Source organism: Euphorbia lathyris, chromosome 3, assembly GCF_963576675.1.
Source record: "Euphorbia lathyris chromosome 3, ddEupLath1.1, whole genome shotgun sequence".
Lineage (NCBI taxonomy): Eukaryota > Viridiplantae > Streptophyta > Magnoliopsida > Malpighiales > Euphorbiaceae > Euphorbia > Euphorbia lathyris.
In genome coordinates, this window is record NC_088912.1 from 98,683,239 (window position 1) to 98,705,651 (window position 22,413).

Below are 22,413 nucleotides of genomic sequence, written 5' to 3' on the forward strand. Positions count from 1 at the left end.
TCGGATCCGATTCAACAAAAATCCCTAAAGTATTGCCAATCAAAACAGCCACCCTCTCTGACATAAAACCACTTGGCAAATTATGAACTTGAACCCACATCTCCGTATACATTAGTTCTTCATCACCACGAACCACATCTCCTTCAAGTTTCTGCATGATTAAAAGATGTTGATCATAAGTCCAAGGGCCTCCTTTTAAGATCCGTTCACGCTCCCATGGATGATATAGATCAAACCGAAACAGATTAGGACCCAATGGTTCCACCGTCAAACCTTTTGCCGGCTGCCAGATATCAGCCAAAACGCTCGGCGTTTTTTGGGTTCTTATAATCCTCTCTGTCAAAAAACGCCCAAGAAAGCTCCAACGTTGAATCGGCGCCGTTTGTACCACATCTTCTGCTTCAAGCACAAGCCCCAACTGCAGACTTCTCTCCACCCCATCAATCATATTATGATTATTCGAAGAAGCCATTAAATTGAATACAGAGACTAGAACCGAAAAAACAATAAAATTGTTTGGAAGATACTCAAATCCTAACTCTAAAACTCCTCATACGGGAGAGATTCTCAAATCAAACTGTTGAAACCAAAATTGATTAAAAAACCAAATAACCAAAACCCCTTTTTACTTTTCTTTTAACCAAAAGGTTTATTATTTTAGAACTTTTTCATATTCAAACCTTAACCTCAAACTATTCAATCAAACAGAGCCGCCATTATACAATTACGAATTTGGTCCGGCATTCTTCAATCCTTAAACTCAACCTATTCAATCAATGAAACCCCTATTTACTTTACTTTAATTCAAAAGATTTATTATTTTAGAACTTTTTTTTCTTATCCAAACCTTAAACTCAAACTATTCAATAAAACAGAGCCGCCATTATGCAAATACGAATTTGGTCCGCCATTATTCAATCAAACAGAGCCGCCAGCAGGGAACAACCATTGAACCTAAAAGTATGATGACAGGAACATAACAATGATAAAAAAACCCTATGCAATTTCAGACCGGAAACAGATCTGTGAAATAAGAGAGGAGCGGCGGCGAAGGACACGGCAAGGAGAACAGAACCGCGACTCTAATCAAGGAAACGACAGAGCCAAAGCCCTAACAGAGCCAACCTCTCCATCAAATCTAAACTATTAGACCGTTCATAATATCTGAACCACAGGGGAAGGCGGCGGCGCAGAGATCGGCGACGGACAGAAGACACAGATCCGCGCGATTAGAAGAGGAAACAGCCGCGAGAAGGGAGCGGCGGCGGAGCCATTTAACACCGAAAACAACGCCGGCGATGCGAGACGCGGAGCGAGATCTGGACGGCAGCTTCTCTTAGGTTATATATATATATATATATATATATATTAAGAATTCAAACTAAATTATAAAATATTAAAAAAAAACTATTGAAATTATCTATGAGTTGGAAACACATACTATAACTTGAAATTATAAATATTTAGCATTCGCATTGATGTTTACATTTTTCCAATCATTAATGTCTATTGTTATACATCATATATAAACCATGCATGTCTATGATAATCTTAACCAATTTGAAGTGGTATTATTTCATATTCCTTAACCATGCCTCCAATTTAAAATTTTATGTGTTGAAATTTTTTATTATACCAAACTCTATTTAGTAATAACATTCCAATTGTTATACAAATAGCTCGGTCCCAAGTGTATTCCTATATAGAGGTTTTACTGTAACTGTTATTTTATTAATTATTTTCCAGGTGAAATGCATTAATACCAGCAGTTAATAATGTTATTGTCAATATTTAAAATCTAAATCTTTTAATTACATGACCAGCTAATAACAACTCATTTCAAACACATTATTTTTTTTTAAATAATATGTTTGAAATGAGTTGTTATTTTTTTTGAAAGAGGAATGAGTTTTATTAGTTGATCATGTAATTAAGAGATTTAGATTTTAAATGTTTACAATAAATTGATACATTATCCAACAAAGATTTTGAAATTTAACTATTGTTTCACTTCAATTAAATTGAATTTAATAATTCAATCATGGTTATTATTTAGTTGCATACAACTTTGATTTTGCCAATAATAGTATTCCTTTTTTGTTTTAGGTTATATTATAATTTCAATTTAAGGTCTGTTTGTTTATATTTAAATTGAAATATATGCTTTATCTTTTTTTTATATAATTATAATTATTCATATATAATATATGTTTTATCATATATAATATAAATTATTATCATTTACTATAATTATAATTATTTGGATTTGATTTCTTAGTCTTTGAATTGTACGTAAATTTGTATTTGTATTTTTAGTTTAAAATAGACTCATCTTTATTTGATATTGGGGATATATATAAAAAAATATTAAATAATATTTATTCAAGGCAAAAAGCATTATTAGGCCCCCTGAACTTTCATTTTTTGGTTCATTAAGCCATTGATCTTATATTTGGATACATTAAGCCCCTGATCATTTATTTTTTTATCTTATTAAGCCCTTGATGACCAAATTAGTAAGTTGTGAACGTCTAATTCTGTTAAAAATACGTTATTAACTTCATCTGTGTTTGAAATTATTAAAAAAAATATATTTTTACAGTTTGAATTAAGATTTTTACAGTTTTTCTATAGCCAAATTACACATCCAAAACTGCTTTCAAATAGTGAAAAAATATAAATTTTGAATGCAGGTGCAATGAATAACAGTTTGTTAACTGAATTTTATGTTAAAAAATATTTTTTTGGGTCATCAAGGGCTTAATGAGACAAAAAAAAAAAAAGATCAAAGGCTTAATGTATCCAAATAAAAGATCAATGGCTTAATGAACCAAATAATGAAAGATCAGAGGTCTAATGGTGCTTTTTGCCTTTATTCAATATTATTCAATAGCTTTTATCGAGCTTAGTCCAGCCAAACTTTTATTTGATATTCAATAATAGTTCAAGTATCAATTTAGTTTTATCTTTAATAATATATTTAATTAATATTGCTATTATTATTATTAGAACCATTATTATTACTATAAGCTTATATTAATGTCTAATATTATCATTAAATTATTTTAACGTCTAATATCATCATTATTATTAAGCTCAGTAACATTCAGTTTGATTCAGTTCAGTTTACTTAAATTCAGTAAAAAAAAAAAATAACAGAGTCTAAATCTGCTTGATTATAGGTCAAATGTCAACCAAAATAAATAGTCGATTTATCCCATTTCACTGTCTACCCCGAGACTGAACCATATAAATTGAAAAGTTCCCTAATCACATGCATATTCGTAACTGTAGCTTGATAGAAAAGAAACATATATTATCTGCATAGAGTAAATGCAAGAGAAAACTCTTACTACAGTAATAACCCATAGGTAGAAAGCTATCATCCGCCTCTAACTTGTTTAACCAACGGCTAAGAAATTTTATGTGGTAACAAAAAGGGTTGACAAAAGAGATCACCATATCTGACCCCTTGAGAACAGGAGAAGTTCTCGCTCTTCTACTAGTTAAAATAGAAATTTTGGAAGATGCAAGGACATTTAAAATCCACTCCCGAAAACCAAGCGAGAACCCAAACACCTCCACTATAGAAAGTAAGAAATTTCAATCAATAGTATGAAAGACTTTACTGATATCAATTTTAAGCGCCATGTTCAGACCAAAACAATTCTTATTCAACATTTTAACCCTTTTAGAGGCAATATCGATACAATGATGAATACTACGATTCTTAAGGATCGAACTAATTAATAGAGACAATTTTTGAAGCAGCCATTGCTAACTTGTCAACAACGATATCGATTTTGAAGGAGAAATTACCCATTATTAAAGTTCTATAATGCTCCACTTATGATGCCCCAGGTTCTTGGGCAGCAAAGCCATCAAATTAGAGTTCAATATGGGCATAATGGGGTTAAATGCACTATTGATCAGTGAACTTATATGGTTGTTTTAAAATGGTCATTCAACTTCAATTTGTTTCAATAAAATCATTCAAATTTTGAGGTTTGTGTCAATAAGGTTATTATGGCCATTTCAGTAATTAAAAAGCATCGACGAGCCAATTCAAATCTTTAACCGAAACGACACATGACATCCATATATGCACCACCTGGCTATCACGTGTTGGTTATTTTGTGGAAAAAAAATAAAATTTAGTTTTTTTTCATAAAAATAACAGGCATGTGGCTGCCACATTTCATTTCGGTCAAAGATATGATTTGGCTCATGTTAACGTGTCACCTATGTCATTATTTTGATGTCTTTTAACCATTGAAATCGACGAAGTTACCTAATTGAAACAAAACTCAAAGTTGAGTGACAATTTTGAGACAACCATTTAAATTCAATGACCAATGGTGCATTTAACCTGGGCAAAATATGGCCATTTCTTATGGATGCAAGTGGAGAGGGGATTCCGTATCCCCGTCGGTGATCTGCCCCCTGATAGGGACAAGGAATCACCGATAAGAATCCCCATGGGACGGGAATGGGGATAATTTTATCCTCCGTGACAGGGATGGGGCGGAGATGGGGAATGGTATCCCGGCCCCGTGGGGATCCCCAATTATTCCTCATTATAATTAAAATTATGCTTTAAATATTATAATTTATAACATTTAACTTAAATTAAGTAGACTTATTTTCAAATAAAAAATTAAATGGGGTAAATAAAATATTAGTGATTAATCTTTTGCTCCAAGCCACACCATGTCTATGAACTTCATTTTACGCCCAAAATATAAGTGTCAACTGGCAAGCATAGAAGTTTACGCACAAAAAAAAACCAACTTAAGATTTCTACATATTTGACATCCCTAAGTTTACTGAGAACATAACAACTTAACAATGGCATGCTGAGAACATCTTGGAAAGCTAGACACCTTTCGAGAAATTTTAAAAGCGAAATCAGTTCCTCCATCTTTTGATATCACCAAAACCAACTTTTCTAATATTCTTGCTTTCTTAAGTAGGAACTTAATGAATTTGAGCACTAGCTTACATTTACCATCTTGCTTAGAGAGGCCAATAATCTCAACAGTTTTCAAATGCGGCAGCAAACAATTGACGACACTCCTATTTGAATTCCAGTAGTTCTCTTCGGAAGCATATGGAGTCGTTCCACCCTAGACATAGAGTTTGTTAGCACTAATGACTTAATCAACAATATATCAAAATTGAACATAATTGGCATGGCAATTAATTGAAGTTAAGATTGATAACAACAAACTTTACCTTGTAAACATTCAACTTTATCACTAATCTCTCAAGTGCCGGTGAACTACAAAGTGCACACATAATTCTAGGAAGGTGATCAAAATTAGGACGATCCAGATTCAATATTTTGTTGTTAGACCATAGATAATATAAGCCTCCCACCTCTCCATCCGATAGAATCTTCAAACATAATGAAAAAGAAGATTCTTAGAAATGATACAATAGTAATTCAATTGCAAATTTGAATATTTAGCTGAGAAGTAAAATTCAAAAGCAAACTTCCAATGGTATCAAATTCTAATATTTAGCTGTCAATTATTTGTCTATGGTCACGGAATTGAAAAACATATAAAAAAAAATGAAAGATTTTCTTGTATAAATTTACCTTGATAAAAGAAGCCCCCGTTGATAGCTCCTTGACATTTTGAAGCTGCTTAAGGATCACCTTGGCCACATGTTCACCACATCCTTCCACGTATGGATGTAGAGGAATCTAAAAATCAAGAGTAGCACAAATTAAAGATGGAAAATTGATCACTTTAAATGTGGCATTATTCAAACCATAACAGTTGAATTCTTCAAGGTTTGGACATGAAATTTCAATTGCACAGCTTTGATCGATATTTCCTAAAACTAACTTTTTCAAAGATTTTGAAGCAATTACAAGCTGACTGAGATAACATTCTTTTAATTCCAATGAACGAAGCAGTAGACAGCCAGATACAACATTTTCAATTGTCGAGTCATTGCACTCTGCCAGTCCCATGAGAGTTAATTGCTCAAGATTTGGACATGAAATTTCAATAAGAGTATCAAATTCAATAGGAGTATCAATACCAAGAATCAAGATTTTCAATGATTTGGAATCAATAACATAGTCATCTCTTGGAATATCGTTTAATTCCAACGATTCAAGTAAAGGACTGCCGGATAAAGCATTTCGAACAAAATCTCTATCAGCATAACCTTGCATCCTCAACACCTTGAGAGATACCCAATTTACCTTCCAATCCTCCATAAAATAGCAATGAACCATTTCCAATTTGGCCAACGAAGTGTTGTCGAGAAGGAATTTAGGCAACAGGTAAGGACTACACAATAAATGAGAACCACGATCCAAGATTAGCTCCTCCACATGTTTTCTCGTTGCAAATCGAATTTTCGAACAAAAATTAGAACCCTTGTTAAAGTTATAAGCAAGATGTAATTTCTTGATCTTGGAGCAGTCATGTTGAAGCAAGGTATTATAAATAAATCTAACGAATTCTTCAACAGGGTCATCTGAGTAATCACAGTACATATCAAAATCGAAAATGAGAACCGGAACATGAGTCCATTGATTCCGCCACCTCTTGGATAAAATGTCAGTCTGAATAGCGTCTACAGTTGAGGGCAAAATGGATAGGATATGGTGAAGAAGCGAATCTGGCAACGAACTGATTCGGTCTTCTTTCTCCTCCAACTTGAGCTTTTTGTTTCTTCTTCCTTTGCCTCCACTACTCCCTTCCATTACAGAAGCTTCTATGCAAAAATTATGGAAAAGAAAGAAAGAAAAAAAAGACTGAAACCCTCAATTGTAGGAAAGACCAACTGTCAAATTGTAAATACTAAATAGCAATGTTACCGGACCGGATATCAAACCAGATTTGTAACTGGGTCACAGATCATTTGGTTAGATCGGATGGCTCGGATTGATCGGACCGGATGACGTAATAAATAAATATATATTAATTATATATATATATATATATATATATATATATAAAATAATTATAACAAGCCTATAATAAAATTGCAAACATAAATTAGAGAACAAAATCAAAAATAAAAGACAAAGCACTCAATAAGCATTTCTATATGAATCAAAATTACAAGAATCTCTATACTGAATCAAAATTAGATGTTAACTTAAGAAATTTCTACAAAAAAATTAAGTATATAGACCATATGTGTCACAATTAAATTAAGTATATAAACCATTCCACAGAAAAAGAACCACGAACCTGTAAAGCCGTGCAGTAGCTGTGAGAAATTTCCACAAACCGGTCGGTTTTTTGAGGCGGCGCCGAAAGCAAGGTCAGGGGGCGGAAGCAAGGTCAGGCGGCGGAAAGAGGGTGGCCAGAATGGGGCAGAAAAGAGGGTGGCGGCAGTGAGGGGGCTGGCTGGGCAAAAAACGATCCATCTATTTCTTAGGGCATCTCCAACGCTCCCTATTTAGAGCATTGGAGATGCCATATTGGAGATGCCAATATAGGGAGGGTTGTCATCCAACCCTCCCTATATTCTTCCCCTCTTGTGGGGAAGACGCTGGTTCTTCCCCACAAGAGGGGAAGAAAAATGGTTCCCCATTTAAATGGGGAACCATTATATTATTATTATATTATTATTTTTTTTGTTTCTTTTTTATTTAATATATATATTAAAAAATGTTTTAGTTGTATTTTATTTTAGGGGTTTTTTTTTTTTGAGTATGTAGTATTATTTGATAGTTGGATAATTTAATTTTTGTTTATTTGTATGTATAATTATTTTATATTTGGGTCAATTGTATTATAAATAATGTACATTAATTTTAAATCATGCAAAATTTAAATATTGAAAATTAATAAATAGAAAAGAAGTACTAAAAATAGATTACACATAAATTATCATTAATTAAAACAATACACGTAATTAAAAATCTAATACAATCCATTGGATAAATAAAAATAACATAAAACAACAACAAAAAAACAAAAAAAATAAAATAAAATAATAATATGTCTTATTTTAATGTTGGTTTATATTTTTATTTCCGTTAATGTGTACGTGTTATTATATGTTTGTTTCTAATTTTATTTTGGTGTAATGTTTAAGTGTTTCTTCCATGTTTTAGCTTTTTCTCCCATGTATTATTCTGGAGGAAATTCTTTTCCCTCTCATCTTCTTTTTGCTGATGACATGCTCATTTTTGGAGTGGCATCCTTGAGCAACTTGCATGCTCTCAAGGATTTCTTCCTGCTCTATGGACAGATCTCCGGTCAGCAGGTCAGTTGGGACAAATCTGCCATCTTTTTTGGTTCTCAGGTGAGTCCTCCAAGGAGGGTTCGTCTTGCTCATTGTCTTGGCATCCGTTTGTAGTCTCTCCCTTTCAGTTACTTAGGAGTCCCCCTATTCAAAGGAGCTCCAAGGGCTCGTCATCTCAGCAGTCTTACTGACAAATTTCTCTCTTAATTTAGCAAATGGAAAGGGAAGGAAATAGAGTTGCTGATGCATTGGCAAAGTTTGGAGTCTCTTCCTCAGTGATCAATTGGTGGCCTTCAGCTCCTGCTTTTTGCCACAGGTTTATCAATGACGACATTTGTAATATTTCTCACTTGCGGTTTTCTTGACCTTTTCTAAACTTTTCTCTTTCCCCTTTCTTCTTGTTTGTTCTCATTCCTCTTCTCTTGTTCATACACTCACTTTTTCTTTTTTAATATATTTTTGGGTTTGTCAGTTATTGGGCCTCGGGTGCTCACCCACCCAAGTTCTGTCTCGTCCCAATTTCTATAAAAAAAAGTGTTTCTTAATATTAATAAATAAAAAAATTAATAATTTTTATATTATATATATTTTACATTTTAATGTATAAGTTTTTTTTAATTATATATAATATTTTTAGAATTATTTTTAGTCTAAATTGATAATGTTAACAATTAATAATAAAAGTGTATGTAAAATGTATTATAATATTAATAAATAATGTATATGAAATGGAATAAAAAAGAGAATTTCTTTTTAGGGAACAAATTATATTTTTGGGTTGGAGAAAAAATAGGAATTGGGGAAGAAAAAATAGAGAATTGGGGATAGGGAAGGGAAATATGGGGGTAATGGTTGGAGATGCTCTTAGGGTTCTTCTACTCTGTTTATTTTGTTTCTGTAAAAAAAATGTTTTTTACGTTTAACTTTTTATTAATTTTTTAGACAAAAAGTAAAGATAATTTTAATTTAAAAAAAATTTTAACCGAGGTCACTCCGGTTCCCGGGCGGACCGCTAGGTTCCGGTTTGGCCCCGGTTCTCTTCGGTTATTTGAGCATTCAAATAACTGAAGTGACTCGGACTAGTATTCTAGTCGGTTTCCAATCCGACCAGTCGAACCGACCGGTCCGATCCGAACCTGATAACATCGCTAAATAGAGAACTTATATCTAGTAAAAAAAGTAAATAATTTATTAGTCCTTTACTTTTTATCTAACACGTTGTTTAGTCCTCTTATTTTTTTTCTTTTTTCTCTCTCCTCTCTCTTAATTTTTCTCTCTAAAATAAAGCTATCCCCGTCAACACTTTCAAAATTTTTATATATATATATATATATATATATATATATATATACATTTATTAATCTCCCCTTCAAACACTTATATACATTTATTAATCATTCGTCCTCGGAATCGGAGAGAAGCAGCAGCAGCAACAAGAGGAAATCGCGGGAGAAAGATATCGATCACATTTCTATTATAAAAGCAGCTACGGGATCTGTTCGAATGACAGCTGAATTCTTGGTGGGGAAACTAGCAATGGGGTCGCCAGATATTCAGATATTCAGAGGCAGGCAAGCATCTGAATACTTGAGAATCACGAGGTTTCGAAAGTCGTGCTTAAAAAATTACGGTTGCTGAAAATGAAGTATAAACATGAAGGGTAAATTCTAAAAAAAACCTCAGTGGTTTCATGTTATTCCAAAAAAACCCTTGTGGTTTGTTAATACAAAAAAAAGGACTATGGTTTGCACCGTTACCCGAAAAACGGAAAATGGCTTAACACCGTTAAAGTGCTGACGTGGCACATGGGTAAGGTTGGAAATTCGAATTCCTTCTTCTTCTTCTTCTTCTTCTTCTTCTTCTTCTTCTTCTTCTTCTTCTTCTTCTTCTTCTTCTTCTTCTTCTTCTACTTCTTCCTGCTTCTTCTTCCTTCTTCCTTCTTCCTTTCTTTTTTCCTCTATTCTTTTTTTTTTAATTTCGGACACTCTGAAATTTTCCAGATTTCTGAAAAATTTTCAGATTTCTAGATTCAGAATACCTGTAATCACCATTCTTCAATACCCTGGAGAAACTAATCCAATTACCTGTAATATTTTGAAGAACATAGCCTTAAACTGAATCCTCTCAGAATCAGCACTATCTGCTCGAGGTCTATATATATTGAAAAGAACTGCCAAATGCCTCAACCACATTAATCCCAATCACAAAATTTTCCAAAAAGAATTCAGAATTACCTAAAGTAAAGTAGTAGTACCAAAATGACCATGATCAGTGACAATACACCGACCCTCCCCATCAATCTTAAGAAGCTCATCCTTGTCAAACTCCTCAAGGCCTTGAGCTATAACCGTTGTGTCGTCTTTCCCATTTTTAGAATTATTGACAAGACCAGTGAAACCTTCCTCAGCTGCAACTGGCAATGTTGGTTCAGCACTAGAAAATGCAGAGTTTACATGGCAAAAAGTAGCAACACCTACAAGGAGAGTGAAGTAAACAATCACAGTTAGAAATAGAAATAGAAAGCAAAAACTAATTGGTTGAGGCAATTTCACAAACAGGTTACCGGAGTAGCCAGTGCGGCCTTTCTCACTGGTACGGGTGCAGGAAAAGAACGATTCATAGCCATCAGCCATGGCTAAATCCGCCGTAAGCTCCTGCCTTCTTAATTTAGTCTCCTGTTCGATTCGGTTCCAGCAAGAAATTAACCAAAATGACAATAGAAATTTAGCTATTTCGGAATGAACCACACAAGAAACATAATTTAGAAGGAAATTTTTGCCTGAAAGCAAATAATATCTGCATCAAAAGAATTGAGCAATTTGAGGAGAGAGCCGAGCTGGGAAACGCGCTGCCTAAGGCCATTGACGTTGAATGTTACTATCTTCATTATTTTCCACCCTATCTGTAGCCCAAAAGCTCCGGTAGCATTTTCGGTGGCTGAGAATGCAGAAGAACCGCCTTAAAACTACGACGTTTTGTTAGCATCGGCTTCTTCCGGCCAGTGAAATTGATTGAAATTCGAAGAGATACATGGCGGATACGAGATTACTACATAAAGTCGACGGCAAATTGTTAATTTTAGACACTAACCAAGCAATAAACTTCATAAAATAAAGGTAAATTACAAAACTGTGGTTCAATAAAATAAAGGAAAACTTTGGGATTTTCCAGAAATCTGGAAATTTTCCAGATTTCTGTAAAATTTCCGGATTTCCGTAAACTTAAAAAAAAGAAAAAAAAGAAGGAAGAATAAGGAGGAAGAAGAAGAAAAAGGAAAAAGAAAAAGAAAAAGAAGAAGAAGAAGAAGAAGAAGGAGAGAAGAATAAGAAGGAAGAAGAATGAAGAAGAAGAAGAAGAAGGAAGAAGAAGAGGATGAAGAAGAAGGAAGAAGAAGAAGGAGGAGAGAGATGGAAAAAAAAATTCGAATTTCCAACCTTACCCCTGTGCCATGTAAGCACTTTAACGGTGTTAAGCCATTTTCCGTTTTCAGGTAACGGCGCAAACCACAGTCCTTTTTTTGTATTAACAAACCACAAGAGTTTTTTTGGAATAACATGAAACCACAAGGTTTTTTTTTGGAATTTACCCAAATATGAATTGAATGTTAAGGAGACCATGGAAGAAGTAGGATTGGATTTGCCTTTTGACGAAAAGAAAGCTGAGATTACAAAGATTGTTGAAACTCGTAAGGTAGTTTATTTGTCGAAAGCAATTCAGAAATCTTATATTGAAGTATACGAGGAAGGTACAATTGCAACTGCTATGGATTCTATGTTATTACCTACTGGATCTCTTCCGCCCCTGAGGCTCCCTCCACCACAACATAGCTTTATAGCAAATTATCCGTTTCTGTTTATGATCAAAGAAGAGGTTTCCGACATTATCGTGTTTGTTGGAGTTGCTCTTAATCCTATTTTGGATTGATGTTTAACATTATATTACATGTCTTTCTCACATAACAACTTGATCTGATTCTTGCTTTGTTTTAGGTTGAAAATAATTTAATAAAATGCCATTGAGGTGAAATTTCTAATTTCTTTATATACCAGATTCGGATGTTTCATTCTGAAAGTTATTGCATGAAATTTAGAGCAACAGATATAAGTAATTGTGATCTAACTTGCACGGAAACAAAATCAAATGTTCGGAAGTTTTATTTTTAAAATATAGCGTTCAAACAAGAATGAAAATCGAAACGGCCAGGACTCCGGACGAGTTGAGGCTCAACGTAATGCAATAGAGTTGTTTTATCACATAGGTACATAATAAAATTACATATGACCCGAAAACATAATACGAACTCAGTGACTTGATTACATGTTTTGGCACGATTATGACACATAATTTTGTTTGAGTTGAGTTAAAGTTGACTCATTTGACAATACCTCGATAATTGATACGATACAAATACAATATTAACCCAATAATTCACACTCTTACAACAGTCCCTTTTCCTCTCTCACTCTCTGATACGGGTTCGAAATTTAATTTGAACCAAATTCTGATGGTTAGCTGGGATTCTAGGCAGTGGCGTATACACGAATGCTTGGTTGGGGGGCTTATTTTACACGTGCTGTGTAAAATGCTTTTTTTTTTTTTTTTGCTAAATCGGTGTCTAATAGAAAAAAGTCAAGTTTAGAGAGAGCCTAATATGTGAAAAAATTAGAAATTTAGATTTAAGTAAAGCCTAACATGCAAAAAAAAAAAAAAATAGAAATTTGGATTTAATGAGAGCCTAACAGGCACAAAAAAAATTGAAATTTTGGATTTAGAGAGGACTTAACGGGACATGTGCCAATTTTGGATACTAATATAGCACCCGAGATAAATTTCTTGGAAACAGGGAGACCGGAATCACCACAACCTTAAATTTTACCGAAACAGGGGGGACCGAAACTACTCGTGGCCATGGTGGTGAACAAATCATAAACATTAACTTCACATGTGCGTCATTTTATCAGTAACAAATCATAAACATGTGTTGGGATGTGAAAAAAATAAAAAAATACAGTCTTTTTGTACGAACTAGATAAAAAAAATTCAAAAAATTCACCAAATTTATAAATATTAATCTTCATTTCTATTATTAAATTATAAAAAACATAAAATCTTTTTTTTAGCACGTATTGTTATACAATTGGTGCAGAATAAGAAACAAAAAAATATCTGTGTTTTATAATATTGTCTAAAATTGACCAAATTTATGGATGTTAGAGATAAAATTGCTCTTGGCTTCCAACGTTAGGGTAAATTGCACAATTTTAGATTTTGGAGCTAAAATTGCTACAATCGCTTAAGGCAATGAAATGCTAATCTCTTCTCGTCTACCTGGTGGAAGATGAGAGCGCCGCCATATCTCTGTACAGTAATTTCTTAACTGGAGCTACAAAGAAGAAACCCAAAAAGTCCAGGAAAAGCAAGGAACTGAAGATGATATCGAAGACGAGGAAGGATTTCGCCTAAAAAATTCAGGTCCATCTCGCACTTATGCGGTCCAGCCACTGGGAAATCTGTACCTCAATCCAAGTTTAATCAATTCCAGAAACACAGGTTTAGGTAATATTCAAAGCCTATCTGACGAGCTAGTTATTATTGATATCTTAGGGCTTCTTGATGGTACCAATTTGGGGATTTTGTCCACTGTAAGCAAATCTTTCTATGTTTTTGCTAACCATGAGTCTCTGTGGAGAAATCTTGTATTGGATAAACTAAGTGATGGATTTTTGTTCAATTGATCATGGAAATCCACTTACATTGCTGCTTTTTACTCCTCATTTGATATTTCTGGCATCTGCTCATCGAATGTCATTGTTAGGGACTTTTACTCGGATTATCTTTTCCAAAGTTGGTTATGTGCTAATCTTGAGTTGAAACCGGAATCTCTAACATTTGGAATCAAGTCTGAGAAGATGAGCAGCTTGGTTTCACAAACTCTAAAGCTAAAAAATCCAAAACTTTTGCTTCTACAGAATTGCTCCTCCTTTTCTGACCTTAAAATCATCCATGCCCATATGATAAGAACCCATACAATCTTCGATGTATTTGTAGCTAGTCGTTTAATTACCTTGAGCATTGACAATAACTTACTAGATTACGCTTTACAGGTTTTTCACCAAATTCCAAACCCTAATCTCTTCCTTTTCAATGCATTTATCAGGGGTTATTCTGGAAGCAAAAACCCAGATCAATCTTTTCATTTTTACATACAATCACAACGGCGGCGAGGTATATTTCCTGATAATCTTACTTATCCATTTGTAATCAAGGCGTGTGCTCAATTACAATCTTTGCATATGGGAATTCAAGCTCATACTCAAGTAATTAAGCATGGATTTGATGATGATGTCTATGTGCAAAACTCACTTGTTCATATGTATGCTACTGTTGGGGATATAGACTCTGCTAGTTTTATCTTTAAATCAATGTCAAGTTTGGATGTTGTTTCCTGGACTTCAATGGTAGCTGGCTATAATAAATCAGGGGATGTTGATTCTGCGCGCAAGCTGTTTGATAAAATGCCTGAGAAGAACTTGGTCACATGGAGTATAATGATCAGCGGTTATGCGAGGAATAATTTGTTTGAAAAGGCGATACAATTGTATCATGTTCTTCGATCGGAGGGTATTCGAGCAAATGAGACAGTGATGGTTAGTGTGATATCTTCATGTGCTCATTTAGGTGCCATTGAAGAGGGAGAAAAAGCGTATGATTATATTAGGAGGAATAAGATCACTGTTAATTTGATACTTGGTACAGCTTTAGTAGATATGTATGCAAGATGTGGAAGTATGGATAAAGCTCTTCGGGTTTTCGAGGTGCTTCCGGAGAGAGATGCACTAAGCTGGACAGCTCTTATTGCTGGATTTGCAATGCATGGTCATGCGGAGCAAGCGCTGAAATACTTCTCGGAAATGATGATGATGAACTCAGGGGTAACACCAAGAGACATAACGTTTACTGCTGTTTTATCTGCGTGTAGTCACCGCGGATTGGTGGAAAGAGGGATGGAGATATTCGAAAGCATGAAACGAGATTACGGAATTGAGCCTAGGTTGGAACATTATGGATGTGTCGTTGATCTGCTTGGCCGTGCAGGGAAGTTAGCAGAAGCAGAGAAGTTTGTCCTTGAAATGCCGGTGAAGCCTAATGCACCAATCTGGGGAGCGTTACTCGGAGCTTGTCGAACGTACAAAAATGCAGAAATAGCAGAAAGAGTGGGGAAGATTTTAATAGAGTTACTGCCAGAACACAGTGGCTACTACGTGCTGCTTTCGAATGTTTATGCACTCACGAACAAGTGGGAAAACGTCGAAAGCATGAGACATATGATGAAGCAAAGAGGAGTAAAGAAACATCCTGGATATACCCTGATTGAAATAGATGGGAAAGTTCATAGATTTACCATAGGAGACAAAACTCACCCGGAAATTGAGAAGATCGAACGGATGTGGGAAGAGATTCTTAGGAAGATAAAACCGGCTGGATATACAGTAAGTACTGCTGATGCATTGTTTGACATAGACCAAGAGGAAAAAGAAAATGCAATCCATAGACACAGTGAAAAACTTGCTATAGCATATGGGATTATGAAGACGAAAGCTCATTTGAGTATTCGAATAGTGAAGAACTTGAGAGTATGTGAGGATTGCCATACAGCAACTAAACTGATTTCGAAGGTTTATGAACGGGAGTTGATTGTGAGAGACAGGAATAGGTTCCATCATTTTAAAGGGGGAATATGTTCTTGTGCAGATTACTGGTGAGAGTTGAAGTAATTTCAACTTTTACTCATTGATATTTCTGGCATCTGCTCATCGAATGTCATTGTTAGGGACTTTTACTCGGATTATCTTTTCCAAAGTTGGTTATGTGCTAATCTTGAATTGAAACCGGAATGGCTTGAGAGAGATAATATCATTAGAAAGAAGGGAAGATGAGTTCGTGTCTAGCTTTGAGGAACCGAATAAGCCAGTATTGTTAGAAGTGTGTATGGATAATTGGGCTGCATTGCAAAAATGGGACAGGGATTATTTACTTAAGCTTTGTAGCGATGTCAAATTTGCAGTTGCTCCTGTGGAAATGAAGCTAGAAGAGTACTTTAGGTACTCGGATCAAGTGAAGGAAGAGAGGCCATTGTATCTTTTTAACCCAAAATTTGTAGAAAAAATTTCAATTTTTGGCTCAGAGTATGAAGTTCCAATATATTTTAGGGAGGATTTGTTTAGTGTTCTAGCCAATGAGAGGCCTGATTATCAGTGGATCATAATTGGCCCAGCAGGGTCAGGTTCCTCATTCCACATTGATCCGAATGCTACATCGGCTTGGAATGCAGTGATAAAGGGCTCTGAAAAATGGGTTTTGTTCCCTCCAGATGTGATACCTCCTGGGGTACATCCTAGCCCAGATGGGGCAGAGGTGGCATGTCTTGTTTCCATTAATGAGTGGTTCATGAACTTCTATGAAGCAACAAAAAATTGGAAGAGAAGGCCAGTTGAGTGCATCTGTAAGGCTGGGGAAGTGGTTTTTGTGCCCAATGGATGGTGGCATTTGGTGATCAACCTCGAAGAATCAGTTGCCATCACCCAAAACTATGTCAGCAGGTATGCATTTTCATGTGTATGTGATATCGATAGTTCTGCATAAGTTCTCTTTACGCATTTCATACAACCATTGGAAAATTGCCAATTATTGACATTCTTCTTATGTTTGTTAGAATCACATGTCTTGTGTAAGATTGCTCTCCCTCATACTTAAATAAGCCAACGCAAGCCCTGTATTCAATCAAGCTAAACTGTGACATATATAGGAATGCTTATCTAGTGAATTGGATCATGTGTATGATAAGCTACTTAATATTGGTTTGTGAATGTTTTTTATGTTTCAAGTAAAAAAGGTTGTTTATGAACTTCGGATGCATTTGTGTATCTAACATTAAAAAGAGAATTGCAGAAACTCCTTTTGAGAACTCAAAAACAGTACTTCCATGCAAATATAACTCCTTTTGATTGTGTTGTTGATTTGAGGGATAGGTAGTCCATTTTAAATAATGGCATCTGCAGCCGAAGGAAGGCTGTTGAGGGTCTTATTAATTGAATTCATCAATCTTATGAAATGGTAAAAGAACTATCCAAGGACCAAGATATATATAGGTGAATCTAGTTTTTTTTTTTAAGCCTTGGCGCAACAGTAAACGTTGTTGTCGTGTAACCAAGAGGTCACGGGTTCGAGTCTTAGGAGCGGCCTCTTGCCCAAAAAAAATTGCCAAGGGAAGGCTTGTCCCCAGTACAACCTTGTGGTGAGACCTCTTCCCGGACCCTCGCTTAGCGGGACGCGTAGTGCACCGGGCCGCCTTTTTTTTTTAGTAGGTGAATCTTTGATTACACATCCGTCGAATTAACTATTGTTGTGTGCATAAGGAAGGATTTGAACTCGAGATCTAGCATAAGCAATGAAAGGCCTTTCCTAAGGGCTGCCTAAACCCTCCAAAACAAGCAGCTTGTGCTGTGGTTCCATGACATGGTATCAGGTTACATTGCCTGATTTGAACAGTTTAGAGCCTAGATAAAGATGACAGTATGTGCATACATACTTTATGTTCATATGGTTTTATCCCAACTTTTTTCCAGGGGCCTGAAGAACATATTTGCTGCAGGAGAAACTTAACTTGTTGAATGTTCTGGAATTTCTTTACAGGCCAAATGCAAGTGAGCTGGTATCTGGAAAACGAGACCGTTTGTGTAACCTTGCACGATAAATTTAAGAATGCTATTGATTGATCCTGGAACCATTGAACATTTGGTTTGGTGAAGAGAACAGAGGAAAAGGAATCCGAAAAGAAGAAGAAACTTTACGTCTGCAGATTCAAATGCTGGTGCTTTCAAGTTCTCATTCTACAAAGTCTTATGTTATTACCTACTGGATCTCTATTTCCGCCTCCGCCACAACATAGCTTTATAGCAAATCATCCGTTTCTGTTTATGATCAAAGAAGAGGTTTCCGGCATTATCGTGTTTGTTGGAGCTGCTCTTAATCTTATATCTGATTGATGTTTAACTTTATAGTACATGTGTTTTTCATATAACAACTTGATGTGATTCTTGCTTTGTTTTAGGTTCAAAATAATTTAATAAAATGCAATTCAAGTGAAATTTCTAATTTCTTTGTATACCAGATTCGGATTCTTCATTCTGCAAGAAATTTAGAGCAACAGCTACGAGTGATTATTGTCAATCTTGCATGGAAACAAAATCATATGTCGGGAAGTTTTATTTTTAAAACTTAGTGTTCAAACAAGAATCAATGTTACAGGTAAAATTATACAATTTTAGATGTTAAGGGTAAAATTGCATTGACTTTCAATGTTGGGGACATTTTTGCTTCTTATCCTTTAAAAAAATATAGGCATTATACTCATTTGGGTCCCTAAACTAAAACTTCAAAGTCAATTAGGTTCCTAAACTATCAAAATAATCAATTAGGTCCCTAAACTAAGTAAAAATAGTCAAATGATTCTTCATCGTATTCTAAAATCAGAAATTGTGACTATTTAATATAGAATGTAATAATCTCTGTATTGGTTCAAAATGAATTCAAGAAATATGGTCTAAAACTGTTCAACCGAATGATTTTCGATGAGGCCTCAATTGATAATTTTTTGTTTAAAATGAGGACTCAATTGATGATTTTTTTATTAGTTCAGAGACCCGATTGATACTTTTGATAGTTTAAGGTTCCAATTGATTTTAAAGCCTTAGTTTAGAAACTCAAATGGGTATATGCCAAAAATATATTAAAACTTCATATTTAAACCTTAATTCTATTATCATTCCTCGATTTGTTATCAACAACAGCCCGTGTATGAAAAAATTACACTGGAACGATTATGCAAAATGTTTGAGTTTACTTTAGTAGATAATTTGAGTTGACATATAATTGATCCAAATTTTTGGATTGGAGTAGGAGTGAGCTGCTAACTCGAAAATAAAACAATATAATATGCACACTTAATTAATATAGGTAGTAAAAGTACAATTATCAATTGCAAACACGACTCAAACCTTCCACATTTTTGCTTACGACTTGTAAATGCATTACATGAACGAAACATGATATATTAATGGACTTTTGGAACTAATCCAAAACCGACATAAGATCTTCATAAGTAATATTATATCTTACTATATTTTTAAATGTCACCATTAACATATAGGTGCATAATAAAATTACATGTGATCCGAAAACATAACACGAAATCAGTAACCCGGTTACATGTTTTGACGCGATTATAACACATAATTTTGTTTGAATTGAGTTAAGATTGACTCATTTGACAATACCTCGATAATTGATACCAATGCAGACACAATTTTTTAGTTGTTTTTTTGACACACACTATAAAAAAAAAAGTTATTTACCGACGGAATTTTTCAACTTTAGCGACGGTTATAACCGCCGGTAAAAACAGTAGCGACGGTTTTAAAAACCGTCGGAAAAGTGTTGTGAATGCTACTGTTGCTACATTTAGCGACGGTTTTATGTCATCGTCGGGGTAAGTTTTTTTATTAGCGACACCTTCTAATGGCGGTTAAAACCGCCTCTAGAACCGATTTTAACAAAAAAAAAGTATGGATTTACCGACAGAAATCTGTCGGTAATACGTCGCAAAAAAAATTTAGTGCCCAAATTGAAATGGTATAGACGAAATGGTTTCACTAAATCTCTGTAATACCATACATTTTATTTCCTGTGTACATTTGATTGGTTATATATATATATATATATATATATATATAACCAATCAGCACAAATTCCCAGAGTATATCATCCCTAATACAAAGATTACACAATCTTGACTTCACAATACTAACAATATTACAAATATGGATATAGTGGACAAGATCTATAAGGAACAGGAGTGATAGACCTCGGTTTACTTACAGGTCACTGTAATTGCGGCAAACAGCACAAATTCTTCAAGAAATGTGTTCAGACGTGCTTTCAGATTAGGAGTTCTAATGCCTGCATGTAGGAAAGTGGCTGAGAGAGAGAAAGAGAGTAAGATTTGATTAAGAAAAAGCATCTTATTATGAAGAATAAGTCTGAGAAGTGTACGAAAGAAAGAAACCAACCAAGAAGCCCAAAGGCATGTGCCCATAGCACAGTCAAGAGACCACAGGAGACATGCCAAAGGATGAAACTTGCTACAAAATGAGTAGGGATAAAAAGTTAATGGGAAAAAAACTTGCTGCCCTTTTAGCAGATGGGCGACCACCAATAACAAATCTAGAATTTGTGACGCTTCAGTTTATTGTAGAATCCATGAATTTGCTATGTAATGCACTGACTATGTTGCACGAAAATGGACCGGAAATGTTATTTCTAAAACATAACAACAACAACAACAACAACAAAGCCTTAGTCCCGAAATGATTCGGGGTCGGCTAACATGAACCATCATATAAAACCGTGAAAATCAAGTCGTGTCAGCGACACAGATTCGCTCCCTCCACTCCGTCCTATCCACTACCATATTTTCCTCAATTCCCAATAAACTCATATCACTCTCGATCACCCTCCTCCAAGTTTGCTTAGGTCTTCCCCTACCCCTCACCACTACATCCCTTTGCCACTCTTCGGTTCTCCTAACCGGCGCATCAAGCGCTCTACGTCTCACATGGCCAAACCACCTTAGTCGGTTTTCTCTCATTTTATTCTCAATAGATGTAACCCCTACTTTTGTCCTAATTATTTCATTACGCACCCGGTCCTTTCTCGTGTGACCACACATCCATCTCAACATATGCATCTCCGCCACCGACATCTTATGGATGTGGCAGTGTTTCACTGCCCAACACTCCGTACCATATAACAATGCTGGTCTAATTGCCTTCCGGTAGAATTTTCCCTTCAATCTATTAGGCATGCCGGGATCACAAAGGAAACCCGTAGCACTCTTCCACTTCGACCAACCAGCTTTAATCCTATGGGCAACATCTCCATCTACTTCTCCATCCGTTTGGATAATAGATCCTAAATACCGGAAGCAATCCGAGGCCTGAACAACTCTCCCATCTAGGGTGATTGTCCCTGCCTCCCTACTCCTACGGCCGCTAAACTTACACTCCAAATATTCTGTCTTACTTCGACTCAACTTAAAGCCTCTAGATTCTAGAGTTTGCCTCCATAGTTCCAACTTCATCTCCACTCCTTCTTTCGTCTCATCAACCAACACAATATCATCTGCAAACAGCATGCACCATGGTATACCATCTTGAAGTGAACTTGTTAGTTCATCCATAACGATGGCAAAAAGAAATGGGTTTAGTGCGGAACCTTGATGCACTCCAATCGTAATAGGAAACTCTTCAGTTTTCCCAACACTAGTACGTACACTCGTGCATACTCCCTCATACATGTCCTTTATGATGTCAATATATTTCCGCGAAATGCCTTTCCTTATCAAGGCCCACCAAAGTACTTCCCTTGGTACCTTATCATATGCTTTCTCCAAGTCAATGAAAACCATATGCAAGTCTTTCTTCTTATTTCGATAGTGCTCCATTAATTGTCTCATTAGATGGATGGCTTCCATAGTTGATCTTCCCGGCATAAAGCCAAACTGGTTTTCCGAGATCTTCACCGTCCTCCTTAGCCTTTGTTCAATCACTCGCTCCCAAAGTTTCATAGTGTGACTCATTAATTTGATTCCCCGATAGTTGGCACAATCTTGGACATCGCCTTTGTTCTTATACAAAGGGATTAAGGTACTTTTCCTCCATTCTGATGGCATCTTATTGTTTCTCCAAATTTTGTTGAAGAACGTCGTCAACCATTCGATTCCTCTTTCTCCCAAACATCTCCAAATCTCAATAGGGATGCCATCAGGTCCTACTGCTTTCTTCAACTTCATCTTACTTAATGCCATTTTGACTTCACCCTTTTGAATTCTCCGCAGGCATTCATGATTTATCATATCGTGATGGATACTTATATCTCCAACATCTTGTTGGCGATCTCCATTAAATAAGTCATCAAAATAGGACCTCCATCGTTCCTTGATATCCTTATCTCCAACTAGGACTTTCTGGTCCACATCCTTCACACATTTAACTTTTCCGAGATCTCGCGTCTTCCTATCTCTCATCCGAGCAATTCTATATATGTCTCTTTCCCCTTCTTTCGTATCCAATC

General features: G+C 35.3%; 1 protein-coding gene and 1 pseudogene across 1 annotated transcript; both read left to right on the plus strand.

Moving 5' to 3' along the window:
• Positions 1–13,790: 13,790 nt before the first annotated feature.
• On the plus strand, positions 13,791–16,003 carry LOC136223854 (pentatricopeptide repeat-containing protein At5g06540-like). Its single transcript, XM_066012021.1, has one exon. It carries the CDS (start codon positions 14,133–14,135, stop codon positions 15,984–15,986), a length of 1,854 nt encoding a protein of 617 aa, XP_065868093.1. The 5' UTR covers positions 13,791–14,132; the 3' UTR covers positions 15,987–16,003.
• LOC136222815 (arginine-specific demethylase JMJ22-like) lies at positions 16,002–18,378 on the plus strand (annotated as a pseudogene).
• The last annotated feature ends 4,035 nt before the right edge of the window (positions 18,379–22,413 follow it).